Source organism: Podarcis gaigeae (genome assembly GCF_964106915.1).
Source record: "Podarcis gaigeae genome assembly, chromosome: 11".
NCBI classification, from domain to species: domain Eukaryota; kingdom Metazoa; phylum Chordata; class Lepidosauria; order Squamata; family Lacertidae; genus Podarcis; species Podarcis gaigeae.
The window spans coordinates 49,232,526-49,245,993 of record NC_139687.1 but is presented as its reverse complement, the minus strand read 5'-3'; the positions used below and the strand labels follow the sequence as shown (position 1 = coordinate 49,245,993).

The 13,468-nt window shown below is 44.4% G+C and overlaps 1 protein-coding gene and 1 long non-coding RNA gene across 7 annotated transcripts in view; one reads left to right on the top strand and one right to left on the bottom strand.

The window, feature by feature from the left end:
• PDZD2 (PDZ domain containing 2) overlaps positions 1-13,468 on the bottom strand; it is a 230,729-nt gene that overhangs the window by 56,382 nt on the left and 160,879 nt on the right. For all 6 annotated transcript variants that reach the window (XM_083702529.1, XM_083702530.1, XM_083702534.1 and 3 more), the window contains 3 exons: positions 6,416-6,558; positions 4,583-4,715; positions 1,332-1,499 (listed from right to left, as the gene is read on the bottom strand). In XM_083702529.1, coding sequence (XP_083558655.1) covers positions 1,332-1,499; positions 4,583-4,715; positions 6,416-6,558 — 444 coding nt within the window. The remainder of the gene's footprint in view (positions 1-1,331; positions 1,500-4,582; positions 4,716-6,415; positions 6,559-13,468) is intronic.
• Positions 1-13,468, top strand: part of LOC310827222 — a 324,002-nt gene that overhangs the window by 236,947 nt on the left and 73,587 nt on the right. The gene's annotated exons all lie outside the window — the stretch shown is intronic.

The window sequence follows — 13,468 nt, the reverse complement described above, 5'->3', positions numbered from 1 at the left end:
GGCATGAGAACACTTTAATCCACTGGGCAAAACCAAAGTTCTGGTATGTACTTGAATCCCCCCTACAAAGTACCAACAGTCCGTACACACCTGCTGTCTGCACAACTCAATAGACTAATGTTTGTGAGGAGTCTATAGGGCAGGATGGGTAGCACATAAATCAGGGTCTACTAGGAAGTGACTGGGTGATTTGAAGTAGGTTGACAAAGCTTTATGACTCTCAGTTGGTCAATAACAGCAACAACGAAAAGGGGACACACACACACAGAGAGAGAGAGAGAGAGAGAGAGAGAGAGAGAGAGAGAGAGAGAACCCTTAATTAGGCTGCTGAATTGGAAGCTTCAGAGCCAGGGGTTGGAATTGACCACCAAGTCTCAACTAGGGCCAGGGCCTTTTCAGTACTGGCCCCGACTTGGTGGAACGCTCTGTCACAAGAGACTAGGGCCCTGAAGGACTTGACATCTTTTCGTAGGGCCTGCAAGACAGAGCTGTTCCACCTGGCCTTTGGTTTGGACTCATTCTGACCCTTACGGTGTTGATTTATGGGCTACATTTAAAATGAAGCTGCTTTTTAAATTGAATTTAAACCTGTATTTTAAATTGCCCCCCCCATTACATTTCTATTGTAATTTTACTGGTGTTCAAGGTAAAGGTAAAGGGACCCTTGACCATTAGGTCCAGTTGTGGCCGACTCTGGGGTTGCGGCACTCACCTCGCTTTATTGGCCGAGGGAGCTGGCGTACAGCGTACATGTGACCAGCATGACTAAGCCACTTCTGATGAACCAGAGCATGGAAACGCTGTTTACCTTCCCGCCGGAGCGGTACCTATTTATCTACTTGCACTTTGACGTGTTTTCGAACTGCTAGGTTGGCAGGAGCAGGGACCGAGCAATGGGAGCTCACCCCATTGCGGGGATTCGAACCGCCGACCTTCTGATTGGCAAGTCCTAGGCTCTGTGGTTTAACCCACAGCGCCACCTGTGTCCCTGGTGTTAGCCGCTCTGAACCCAGCTATGGCTGGGGAGAGCAGGGTATAAATAATTTTATTACTATTATTATTATTATTATTATTATTATTATTATTATTATTATTATTACTATTATTATTATTATTATTATTATTATTATTATTATTAGTTCCCTTATGACCCTATGATTCTATTATGTCAGTCCTGGTTTGATATCTTGATGTTATGATGATAAGACTAACTTACTGGGAAGTTATTGCATCATGACACATTTCCAAAGCGGTAGCCATAGTTGCTGAAGGTGGCAGTTAATTTGCTAACCAAGCGACGTTCAAAGCATCATATCCAAAGCCACACTTACGGGTTCCAGGACCTCTGGCACCAGAGTCTTTCCTTTGTCCTCCTCCTCCGGCGGCTCTTCGTTCTCTTTATTGTCAGTCCAGGGAGCCGCATCTTGAGCAGAGCAAGTGCTGATTAAGTCTGGCAAACTTGTAGATGGGTAACTGAGAAAATCCTCTTCCGCCCCTTCCTGTGAGGACGAGGAGGAGGAGAGGAAGAAGAACACTTGGCATTACATCCTTGCACATACAAGCTTAATACAACAACCCTGCAAAGTTAGTGATGTATTAGTATTGCATGATATATTGTGGGTCGGTGTAAAGGGAGATTGCGATGGTACACAATGGTGAAGACAACTGTCTTGAGACTCCCAGAAATGATCTAATCATACAATCCACACAAGCAATGAATGCAGGAACATAGCCATGAACACAAGACCCTTCAAAAATGTTCACCTCCGTTTTTGTTTTTGTTTTAACATTAGTCATCCAATGGTTCTATTACCTCCCTGGTTTCCTGTTTCTTTAATGGTGTGTGTGTGTGTGTGTGTGTGTGTGTGTGTGTGTGTGTGTGTGTAAAGCACTTTGAAGCTCTTTTGGTATTAAGCAGGATATAAATGTATGAAATACATAAATTTTAAAACTTAGTTTGTATAAAAAGGTAAAGGGGAACCCTGACCGTTAGTTCCAGTCACAGACAACTCTGGGGTTGTGGCGCTCATCTCGCTTTACTGGCCGAGGGAGCTGGCGTACAGCCTCCGGGTCATGTGGCCAGCATGACTAAGCCGCTTCTGGCGAACCAGAGCAGCGCATGGAAACGCCGTTTACCTTCCCGCCAGAGCAGTACCTATTTATCTACTTGCACTTCATGCTTTCGAACTGCTAGGTTGGCACGAGCAGGGACCGAGCAACGGGAGCTCACCCCTTTGCAGGGATTCGAACTGCCGACCTTCTGATCGGCAAGTCCTGCTTTTGCTAATGTTGGTTAGAGCAAGGCACTGATAACACCAAGGTTGCAGGTTCCATCCTCGTATGGGACAGGTGCATATTCCTGCATTGTAGGGGGTTGGACTAGATGATCCTCAGGGTCCCTTCCAGCTCTACAGTTCTATGACCCTCATAGCCTTTCTTGTCTTGTCTTATTGTAGGCTTGTAGAATTCCCTGCTTTCAGTTGTATATACTCTCAGGAAATCATGCTGAGGACTGTGGGCTTCATCCATTATCCTCAAACCATGGATGATTAGAGTACTACTCCACTCTGAGAATTGTAGCTATGTGAGAGGGATAACTACTCTCACACCTTTAGCAAACTACAGTTCCCACGATTCTTTGGGGGAAGCCATGACTGCTTAAAGCGGTATGATACAGCGTTAAATGCATATGGTGCAGATGTGGCCCTAGTGAACCAAGGAGCTGAATCAGGTTGGATTTCTTGGCTGGAAACAGACAATAGTTTTGAAAAGAGCTGAAATCAACGTGACGTGCCTGTGGTATACATTTCTTTTGTTCCATTTTGCATGTTGCTTTAAGAAAAGGGGGGGGGGAGACGAGGTCATAATGTGTTCGCTGGAATAATTCGCACTAACATGTTCATAAGCTGATGATGGCAGCATCAAATGGCAAGTCACATGCATGGAGCAGCCATTACTATCCAACACGATAGACCAGCCTTCCGCAACCTGGGGCTTTCTAGATTTTTCGGACCAATTCCCATCAGCTCTAGGCAGCATGGCCAACGATGGCAGCTGTATTCCAAAACATATGGAGGACAGCAAGCAGGTCAGATGAAGCTGCCACAGAAAGAAAAAAGCAAGCCCTCCGTCACAAGGCTTGCTTTTCAGCCAAGTTGCATTGAAGTTGACTAGTCAAGTGAAGTGTGTGCGTGCCTGAAGCAGCCCTTCACATCTCTCCTGAAAATGAACACAGCACAACCTGCAGTTCACCTGAAGCAGATTCTGGCAGGGTTTTCTCCTAGGAGAATTCATGTCAGTTGTAGAGATTCTGGTGTGGCGTGACTGGAGAAAGGACTTCGGGAAAATGTGGGCCAAAACCCAGCTCTTGAAACGCAGCCCATCTCAAATGCAAACACATCAACCCACATTCTGAATGGTTCTACTGACAAGGTGAGGGATACACTGCGAAGCTGCTGCCAAACTGGCCGATGCTAAATAACTCCAGCTGAAACGTTGCAGAAGTCATCGTAAGCTAACGACTCTTGAGTCTTGTCAGTGGACTTGGCGGGTGTGTCTTTTGCTCATGGTACAAAGTTTTAAATTTTGGACAATGGCTGCAAGAAGCAATGTTGTAATTCATGGTCACATTCCAGCCAAGGAATGTGTGATCTGGGCAAGGAGGGTGGCCTGGGAAAAGTTGGATAGAGAAGGCCAGACAGAGAGGTCTCAAGGGCCGCACTCGAGGTTTCTCATACGTACTCTAGCATGTAGTGGAAGCATGAGAGAAGAGTTAAGCGTTGGAAGGTGGTCACTGGGTTAATAAGCAATCCCTATTAAACTTTGTTAAATGGCATGTGATTTCCAAAATTTGGCAAATATTTTTTCTGGCTAAGTAATAGAAACACAAATAGAAAGATTTGGGAACTATTAGAAATAGTTATACTGACAACACTTTTGAGCAATATAGATTGGCAATGAGGTAAGTGTGAGAAGGTGGGATTTAATGACACAATATGTATATTAAAGGAATATACCAGGAATAAAATTGATGGTGAATGAGTATATGATGCTATTCAATGAACTACAGAAGATATGAGAAACTGGGCTTTTAATAGGTCAAAATGAATTCATTTGTTTTCCCCTATTGTTCTATGTATTGATGGAAACAATTAGATGCATATTTTGCATTTTAACCATTACAGTGTTTCATGCCGTCAAATAACATGGGGTGACAATGGTTTGAACAAATATTCTCTGCCTCCAAAACAAATGTCTCAGGAAGCAGTAAATGTGTTACAATGCCACTTCAAACATGTATAACACCCCATATAGCTCAACCAATAGCCATTGTGGAACCTCTTCTCCATTAATTTAATAAAACAAACTAAGCTAATTGCTATTGTTCATTGTTGAAATGGCAAATTCCCCAGGTTACAGTATTGATTCACTGGGTAAAGATGTACCTTCTTTTGTCAGTCCTGAATTTTCCCACCCGTTTTTCAAAAGCCATCTAAGCTAGTGGCTACAGTCACGTACTGCAGGAGTAGATCTTCTGTGTACACCTAAACATGCTGAATCCATTTAATGGACTATTACCTACCCTGCTTGCAACTACCAGGTACACAAGGCCTTCGGCCGACCGAAGAAGAGCGACAGCATCTTGATGGGAGAGGCCAACCAAAGAGTGGCCATTGATCATGAGCAGTTCATCGCCAACTTTCAGTCTACCATCTCTAAGGAAAGAGGAAAAGGACAACAAAGACTTTTCAGTTTCATGGGGAATGTTTCTAGGTTCTGAAGCGTCAAGAAAGTTGTTATTCTGTAGGCGAACATTATATTCTGATGCTACTGCTCAAGGAACAACAGGAGGTACCACGTCATTTGGGCAAAAGTGTTTTGTTTTGTTTTGTTTTAATTAGAAAAAATGGGTCGCCACACACACCCCTTGCCCAGTCAAAGAAAGCAAGAATAAATGTTGGCGCTTCCTTTTCCCCATGCTCCTACTTTCAGTGGGGAAGTTTCAAGTCGAATATAGGAGGCACTGCCTGCATTTTGTTAATAATGAATATTCAAGTCACTCCACATTTACTTAACACCTTCTCTGGAGCGTCTCGGAGCACTTTATAGACACTAACGATATCACTGGTAAGTAGGTCAGCTTTAATATTAATTTTTCCGTGGAGCAGTTAACTCGCTCACTTGCTGTGGAGTAGTTAGCTCGGCATGTTCCCTTTCCTATAGTACAACTGCCCAGCACCAAATCCATCTCCCCAGGTAGGAACAGGCAGGAACCCTGGCAGACTTCTGCCAGCCTCTTTTTCAAGAGATGGACCCTGCCAAGTCTTATGTGTAGTGTACCTGACCTACTTTCTCACTGTGGCAAAGGAATCCTATAACATGCTACAACAGTAAGGTTGCCAGACAAAAGCTCAGAAACAAAGAACAACCTAAAGCAGGAATGGGGAACCAGTGGCTGTCCAGATGGGGTTGGACTCCAACTCCCATCCGTCCCAGACAGCATGATCAATGGTTAGGGATGTTGAATGAAGGTACTCTTCATGAAAATGAGGTGTACATGTACATTTTATGCTAGGCCACTAAACCTCCAAGGATCCTTTTCTTCCACCTGCAAAAGAAATGCCATCCCATAAAGGACGACGGGATCTAATTATATGGCTGTTTACACTCCAGGTTCAGGAACCTACCGCAGATTTTTGAAACACATGTGAGTTGCACATATCTTACTACCCTGGTGGCTTCCAGATTTCCCAATAAGCCTTGTTCAAATTGCTTCAGTCTCTGAGATCTCTGATTCTCCTGGGGGTAGAACTGGAACAGCAAGAAACTCAAGGGTGCTCCAGGCAATTTATTTACTAACAGCAGGCACACCACGGACAGGAGGATGCCCTCAAAAGGGTGATGGCAAAGGGATTAATCTATTTGGAGTTGTTGCTTCAGGGGCAAAGCACAATCTTACAGGGACTTATTCTATCAAGCCTCATATCAAGATTTTTGGTTGGTTGCAGCTTCTGCTGTAGAAACTAAAAACCCTGATATGAGACTTGAAAGAATCTAGACAGAGCAGGGAGCTAGATGGGTGTCCTAGAAGAGCTCTAGTGGGGCTTCTAGAAGTCACCTTCGGTATGAGGAAGGCTTGAGAAACGTTTTTAGTGGTGAGATTTGGTGGGAGTGGCTGTGTGGGGAAACAACTCTTGCAACAGCATCAATTTATTATTTTACTTTTTCTCGTTTGTTTTGGATTTGAATTTTAAGTTGCTTTGAGGGGCCAATCCTTGCTGGAAAGCGGGGAATAATAATAATAAAAAAACTAATTTGGCAGCTGCCCACTGTTTTCATTTACTTAAACCTTTGTGTTACACCCAAACAATGGGATAGTCAGATGTGCATGATGTGACAACAGAACAAATTGTACCTGTGAGCAGAGCCTCCTTCTTCCACCCGTGCGATAATGATGGCGTGAGGAGAACGTTTCGATCCTCGGCCTCCGGTGATCTGGATTCCCAGCCCATCTGTTCCCTTCATCATGGTCATCTTCCATATCCGGCAACCTTCTCGCTGGGAGAGGAATTTTCAGAGAGTTCTTGCATTTTTATTTAGGAGAAGACACTTTCCAGCTGCATCTTAAAATTTCTCACTCTGGCTGAGAGATCTAGCAGACCAGATCAGCGTGTGCAAACTGGGCTTTTGTTTTGTTGGAAAGGGAAAGGCAAGAGGCCTCAGACAGAGAGACCTTTTGCTTCTCCTTTGCCAGCAAAGGAAACCTGGGTGCTTGAGATATTACAGGTCATAGTTAAAGCATATTGTTTTGGCAGTTTTTGCACTCAGTTTTTGCACTCCTAAATATCAAAATGCAACCATGTTATGTCTCATTTTTCAGTAATCATCATGGAAGCGCATATATTCTAGTTAATATTCAGCTGTAAGTATTTTGTATTAACTGAAATAAGTACAGTAGTACCTTGGTTTGCAACCACTTTGGATTACAACCGTTCTGGATTACACCACATCAAACCCGGAAGTGTATGTCCCTTTTTTTGGATTACAACCCATTTTGGGGGGGATCATAACCCCCCCAAAAAAAATTGGGGGGGAGGCCCCATTGGTGAAAGCGCGCTTTGGGTTACAACCTGTATTGGTTTACAACCAGACCTCTGGAACGGATTATGTTTGTAAACCAAGGTACCACTGTACAGGCAACTCCCAATTTACGTGTGCCTAATCGATGTGCAACCATGCTGAACCCAGAAGTGACTTTAAAAATGGTAATAAGGGCCCCAAAAGAGCAAAAAAAAAAAAAGGCAATTTATAAAATATTGGCAGGTGGGGCCTGCCAACTCATCAAGGGATATTACAGCTCCCTCGCTGAATTTTCAACTTGGGAGGGGGAGTATGTGTCAAGACTTCTGGAAGAACTTTCTTTTGGTAAGAGTTGTTCAACAGTGGTATGGATTCAAATTACAAGGGAGTAGATTCAGAGTAAATATCAGAAAGAACTTTCTGACAGTAAGAGTTGTTGGACAGTGGAACAGACTCCCTCAGGAGGTTGTGGACTCTCCTTCCCTGGAGGGTTTTAAGCAGAGTTTGGGGGGGTATCTGTCATAGAGGCTTTTGCTGAGATTCCTGCATTGCAGAGGGTTTGATTAGATGACCCTCGGGACTCCTTCCAATGCTACAATTCTATGAATCTATGATTTTAAGATTGCTTAGTATGCAGGCAATATTACTCCTAATTGCTCACTTAAGAGGCGATACCATGCAGTGGCGTAGCGTGGGGGGTGCAGGGGGGGCCGGCCGCACTGGGCGCAACATCTGGGGGTTAGGGTTAGGGGGCGCAAATCCACGGGTTAGGGGGCACAAATTACTTGCCTTCCCCCGGGTGCTGACAACCCACGCTATGCCACTGATACCATGAACTACTTTGAGCATATCTGGGTACCTATGTTTATGTCCTGACTTTTCCTGCCCCTTTAGGCTCCTGTACACCAAGATCTCAGGCTAACCGGCCTGATATCTACTGGGACAAAACAAACACACTTCGATTCCAGGTATCAAATATTTCTTTGCTCTTGCCCTGCACAAAAGTAGAGAAACGGTGATGGCAATTTATCTGGAGGCAAGGTGTACCAGGAGGCTGTTGAGTAGAAAATCCAGCTCGATTTTCAGATGCGAGCTGACATCTGGGGGTTACAAGGGCGACTCCCCCCACCCCCATACTTGGCAGAGACTTTGCTGCAAAAGGTGAAGAGCTTGTGGTAAGAGTGAGATGGTTGTCTTTTGGCACGTCTTCCCTGTCAGCAGCACTCAGCAGACAGGACAGTAGGCTCCAAGCACTTAAGACAGGCATCATTTTAAGTGAAAGAGAGGAGCATTTGCCATAATTGAACATAACAGTTTGCAGAAGAAGATGTTATTCTAGTGCTATAAGGTTCTTTCTTTCTTTTTAAGAAAGGGATTCCCATGATACACTGAAACTCAGGCGCTTACTGCACTGCAGTATTTTACCATTCTGTACTCATTTATTCAATCCCACCCCCTACCCCCACCCCATATACATGCGCTTTGTTATATCAAACACAAATAACAGAATCACCACTTATAAGGACACAACAGAGTGCTTTATATCAGATCAGACTATTTGCTTAATATTGTCTGCTCTGACTGGCAAAACAAATACAATACAGTAGTACCTCGGGTTAAGTACTTCATTCGTTCCGGAGGTCCGTTTTTAACTTGAAACTATTCTTAACCTGAAGCACCACTTTAGCTAATGGGGCCTCCTGCTGCAGCACGATTTCTGTTCCCACCCTGAAGCAAAGTTCTTAACCCGAGGTAATATTTCTGGGTTAGTGGAGTCTGTAACCTGAAGTATATGTAACCTGAAGTGTATGTAACCTGAAGCGTATGTAACCCGAGGTACCACTGTACGTACCTTGTTACACAGATGCAATAGTTACAACATATAGAGTGCAACAGGCTGAATGGTAATGTATGTAACAAATTCCTTTACTGGTTACTTCCTAACATACGAATCAAGTCCGGGATGTACACCATGTACAACCCTTAAGCAAGGTATATAACCTATTCAATTAAATCCAATGCAGATATATTTCTTCCTTTCTTAATACACTGGCAGCATCTCTCCAGCACCTCAAGCAGAGAAAGATCCATCCCACAATCATAGGAGGCTGACCACCTTCACCCTTCATCGTTCGCCATCCTGATGAACCTACGCAAGCCAAACCAATGGCAGGGCACTTCCCCTGAAGAAAGGTGTATCCAGAGCAAATCTTTCCTGGTGATTTGAGCAACAGAACCGCACACCTTCATTTATGAGTGTGGCTAAACCTTGGCAATGGTGCTACAAGTGGCACAGGCAATGGGAGTCTGCAACAGTCCTGCATTGAGCCATGAGAGGAGACCCAGGCTATGTTATGGCAGACCTAAAGGCCTCCCAGGCTGTCGGTCTCCTCTCCAGCATGATACTGCTGTCTGCTAGTTGGCTCAGGAAACTAGAGGCAATACCGTACCAAGGTAATTCAGCAGTAGTGTGTGGCAGAGCCAACACAAAACACCATTGGCCACCGTTACCTTGGGGCAAGTTAAACACACACCTTATATTTAATAGTCGCAGTGGGTCAAGTAGAACTGCAGGCAACATTCTGAACCTTAAGCAAAAAATCACGATCGATAGCAGATAATAGATAAAGAGAAGTAGACAGATAGATAGTAGATTGATAGGTGCAAGTGTTCATGTTTCCTACAAACCCTTGGAATCCCTTTCATTTTTGTTTCTCCCTCCATCAGCAATGGCTCCTTTGGTCTCCCCAGATGTGGTCACCTTCCTTCTTGTCGCTTGGTACTTCCACAAAGTGGTACGTTCCAGTTGTTTTGATCTACAACACCCATCAGCCCCAGCTGTTACAGCCAAAGTTAAAAATATCTACAGGACATCAGCTTGGGAAAGACTCTCTTCCCAAACTACTGCAGTTGCAGATGCCCACTGGTTGCCCTAAAATGCTTAACTTTAGGTAGATCATGCCCTATGGTATATACTTCTTCTTACATGTGACTTTCTTTTCCCTGAACAGGTCTTCTTTTGGGATATCATAAAGGGATCTAGCTAAAATTTGCATTTAAAAGAAACGTAAATCTCCATGTGTGTACACTACAAAAACAATTAAACTGTGTTCAAAGTGGCAAGAATTTCATTTTCTGTCTCATTATGTGTGAAAATGGGTTATCTGTGTTATATAACAGACCCCGAGTGAGAATAACATTTGTTAATTTCATGCTGCTCCCAGGAGTTATCTGCCTACGTCAGGAAACTGCATTGACCGTCAGAAATATACATCTATCTTTGGAACCCATCTACAGATTGAATTGCAAGTGCCTGTGATACAGCTGCTAAGAGGTTATGTCTGGCCAGGACTAAGCAGGAAAGCTTGAATCGCTCTTGGCTCAAGGCAGTGCCATTACACCCCTTGATTTCATAAGCACCAAATTCCATCATTAATAAAACAAAAAGGAACGCTATTTGTTCTCCGGAGTAAAAACACAGCCTGTGTGAAAAACATTCTGTTATCAGAAATTCAATACCTTTGGGCTTGAAAACTGCATTTGTACACACACACACACACACACACAACATGCACAGTTATCTTAAATTTGAAGAAAACATTGTCAAAAACAATGTCAGTCTCCAAATTTTATTTGCTCTTTCACCTACGTATTGTTTTGTTTTCTGCAGCATCTTTGTTTTGTTACCTTATTATTTTGTAAGCTACTTTGAAAATGCCTTAACTTGTAAAGTGGGTTCATAATTTAAATGAATGAATAATTGAATTGGGACTTTCTGGTGAAAGTGAGTTAGCGCTCAGCATCACAACATCATGAAAACTGTACTATACACTGCAGAGGAGGAAGGGCGAAATCAACAGGTTCCAATAACGGCCACATTCAGGAGATCTCAGTAAGACAAGACATGAACAAATCCTGTGCTCCCACATGCGAGTGCTTTGCTCCTGCCATCATACAATCAAGGGGCAGAAGGGGAAGGAAATCCAGCTCCAACTGAACTGCTCAGCCAAGCCGTGACCCCCATTTATGGGTAGCTGCCAGACCTGAATGAAGACTAGCCAGCCCAGGTCCACCAGCCAAGCCACACACTCTAGCCTGCCTGTGATTGGTCTATTCAAATGGGCAGGCTTCCCAGGGGCCCATGTGGCGGTCAGAGGAAGGTGAAGAAGAAGAAGAAGAAGAAGAAGAAGAAGAAGAAGAAGAAGAAGAAGAAGAAGAAGAGTATGAATTTGATATCCCGCTTTATCACTACCTGAAGGAGTCTCAAAGCGACTAACATTCTCCTTTCCCTTCCTCCCCAACAACAAACACTCTGTGAGGTGAGTGGGACTGAGAGACTTCAGAGAAGTGTGACTGGCCCAAGGTCACCCAGCAGCTGCATGTGGAGGAGCGGGGAAGCGAACCCGGTTCACCAGATTACAAGTCTACCACTCTTAACTACTACACCACATTGGCTCTCCAATGGTCACGAGGGGCTGTATGACTGCCCAGAGCAGCTGGGCTGTGCTGGACCACAACTGCCAACTCACAGGATCATTTTTCCTATCCAAAATGATAAAACTATGGTTATCGCCTTCTAATCAAGGCAGGTTACGAAGCTATGGTTTACAGCTGGCTTAATAACGGGTCTTCTTCAGAAGCTGCTAACCATTGTTTCCCAGCTTGGAGAGACTCCTGGCTTGTGTGCTTGGCTGTACAAATGGAAGAGTGGAGCAGCTGCATATAGAGGAATGAGACTTGTCTTGGCTTATTATGATGAGATGCAATAATCTGAATGTAGGACCAGAACTATCTTTAGCCAGAGTGCGGAGGTTGCCCAAGGTGGCAGAGGATAGGGGACAAGGAGCTGTGGCAAGATGGTGGAGGTGTATTATAACATGCAGCCTGCCCCGTGTGCTCAGCTTGCTGCCCTCAGGTATAGTGGTAGATGCTGCCCTATCACCAAGTTCAGAGGCAAACTGTAGTTGCCTCTGCAGCTGACTCTTGAACTTGCAGCAGGGGAGACGGCCATCTTGTTTTTCACCTCAGGCAGCAAATTTCTTGGAACTGCCCTTGCTGAATATGGCCGCCCTGTAATTCCCTCCAGACCAGAAACAAGAAAGCCAGACAACTACAGCACATTGTGTGTGTGTGTGTGTGTGTGTGTGTGTGTGTGTGTGTGTGTGTGTGAAGTGAATGACTGTTATTAGACTTTAAGCCTCCAGGCCAGGCCTGTCTTCATTTTTACCTGAAAGTGCTTTAAAAAATAGTAAATGTGATTATTATGAAGCAAGCTGTTACCATAGAATATAACAGGAATTGATTTTCTTTTTCTTTTTTTAATAAAAGAAGCAAATAAATGCAGAGGAAGGCCTGAGAAAGCTGGGATCACTGAGCATTACAGTATACATTCTTAAAGGCTTGCATTTATTGATTATTTTTACATTAATATATGTTCCTTTGAGTAGGAGCTGCACATTTTCAACCACAAACTAGCCTTAGGTATTTTCGCACCTAAAGTAAAAAAATTATGCTCCTGTTTTGGAGTTGCTGCTGTTGTTTTTAATAGTACACAAGAAAATAGAAACTGAAGGCAGAAAAAATTGTGCCCCCTCTGGAATCCCTGCGCAAAGAGAATGTTTTGTATGGACTGGCGCTGTGGGTTAAACCACAGAGCCTAGGACTTGCCGATCAGAAGGTCGGCGGTTCGAATCCCCGCGACGGGGTGAGCTCCCGTTGCTCGGTCCCTGCTCCTGCCAACCTAGCAGTTCAAAAGCACATCAAAGTGCAAGTAGATAAATAGGTACGGCTCCTGCGGGAAGGTAAACAGCGTTTCCATGCACTGCTCTGGTTTGCCAGAAGTGGCTTAGTCATGCTGGCCACATGACCCGGAAGCTGTACACCAGCTCCCTTGGCCAATAAAGCAAGATGAGCGCCGCAACCCCAGAGTCAGTCACGACTGGACCTAATGGTCAGGGGTCCCTTTGCTTTTACTTTATGGAGCTGTTTTACCAAGTATCAGACCACTGGTCCATCTATGTCCAGTCTACTCTGATGGACAGCAGCTCTCCACAGTCTCAGGTAGGACTGCTTCCCAGAATCCACTTTCAACTCATATTTCAACTCAGGGATTGAAGCCTGTGGCTTTCCAGGTGTTTTGGCCTCTGATCCCCACCTGCTGTTCAGAGGAAAGTGGAGGTTGGACTTCAGTACCTCCTAAAGGCCCACAAGTTCTCCACACCTGCTTCAACTAGAACTACTGAAGATTGGACCTGGAGCCCATCACCTCCTGGCAAATAGAAGGGGAAGAAATGGAGGCAGTGAGAGATTTTACTTTCTTGGGCTCCATGATCACTGCAGATAGTGACAGCAGTCACAAAATTAAAAGACGCCTGCTTCTTGGGAGAAA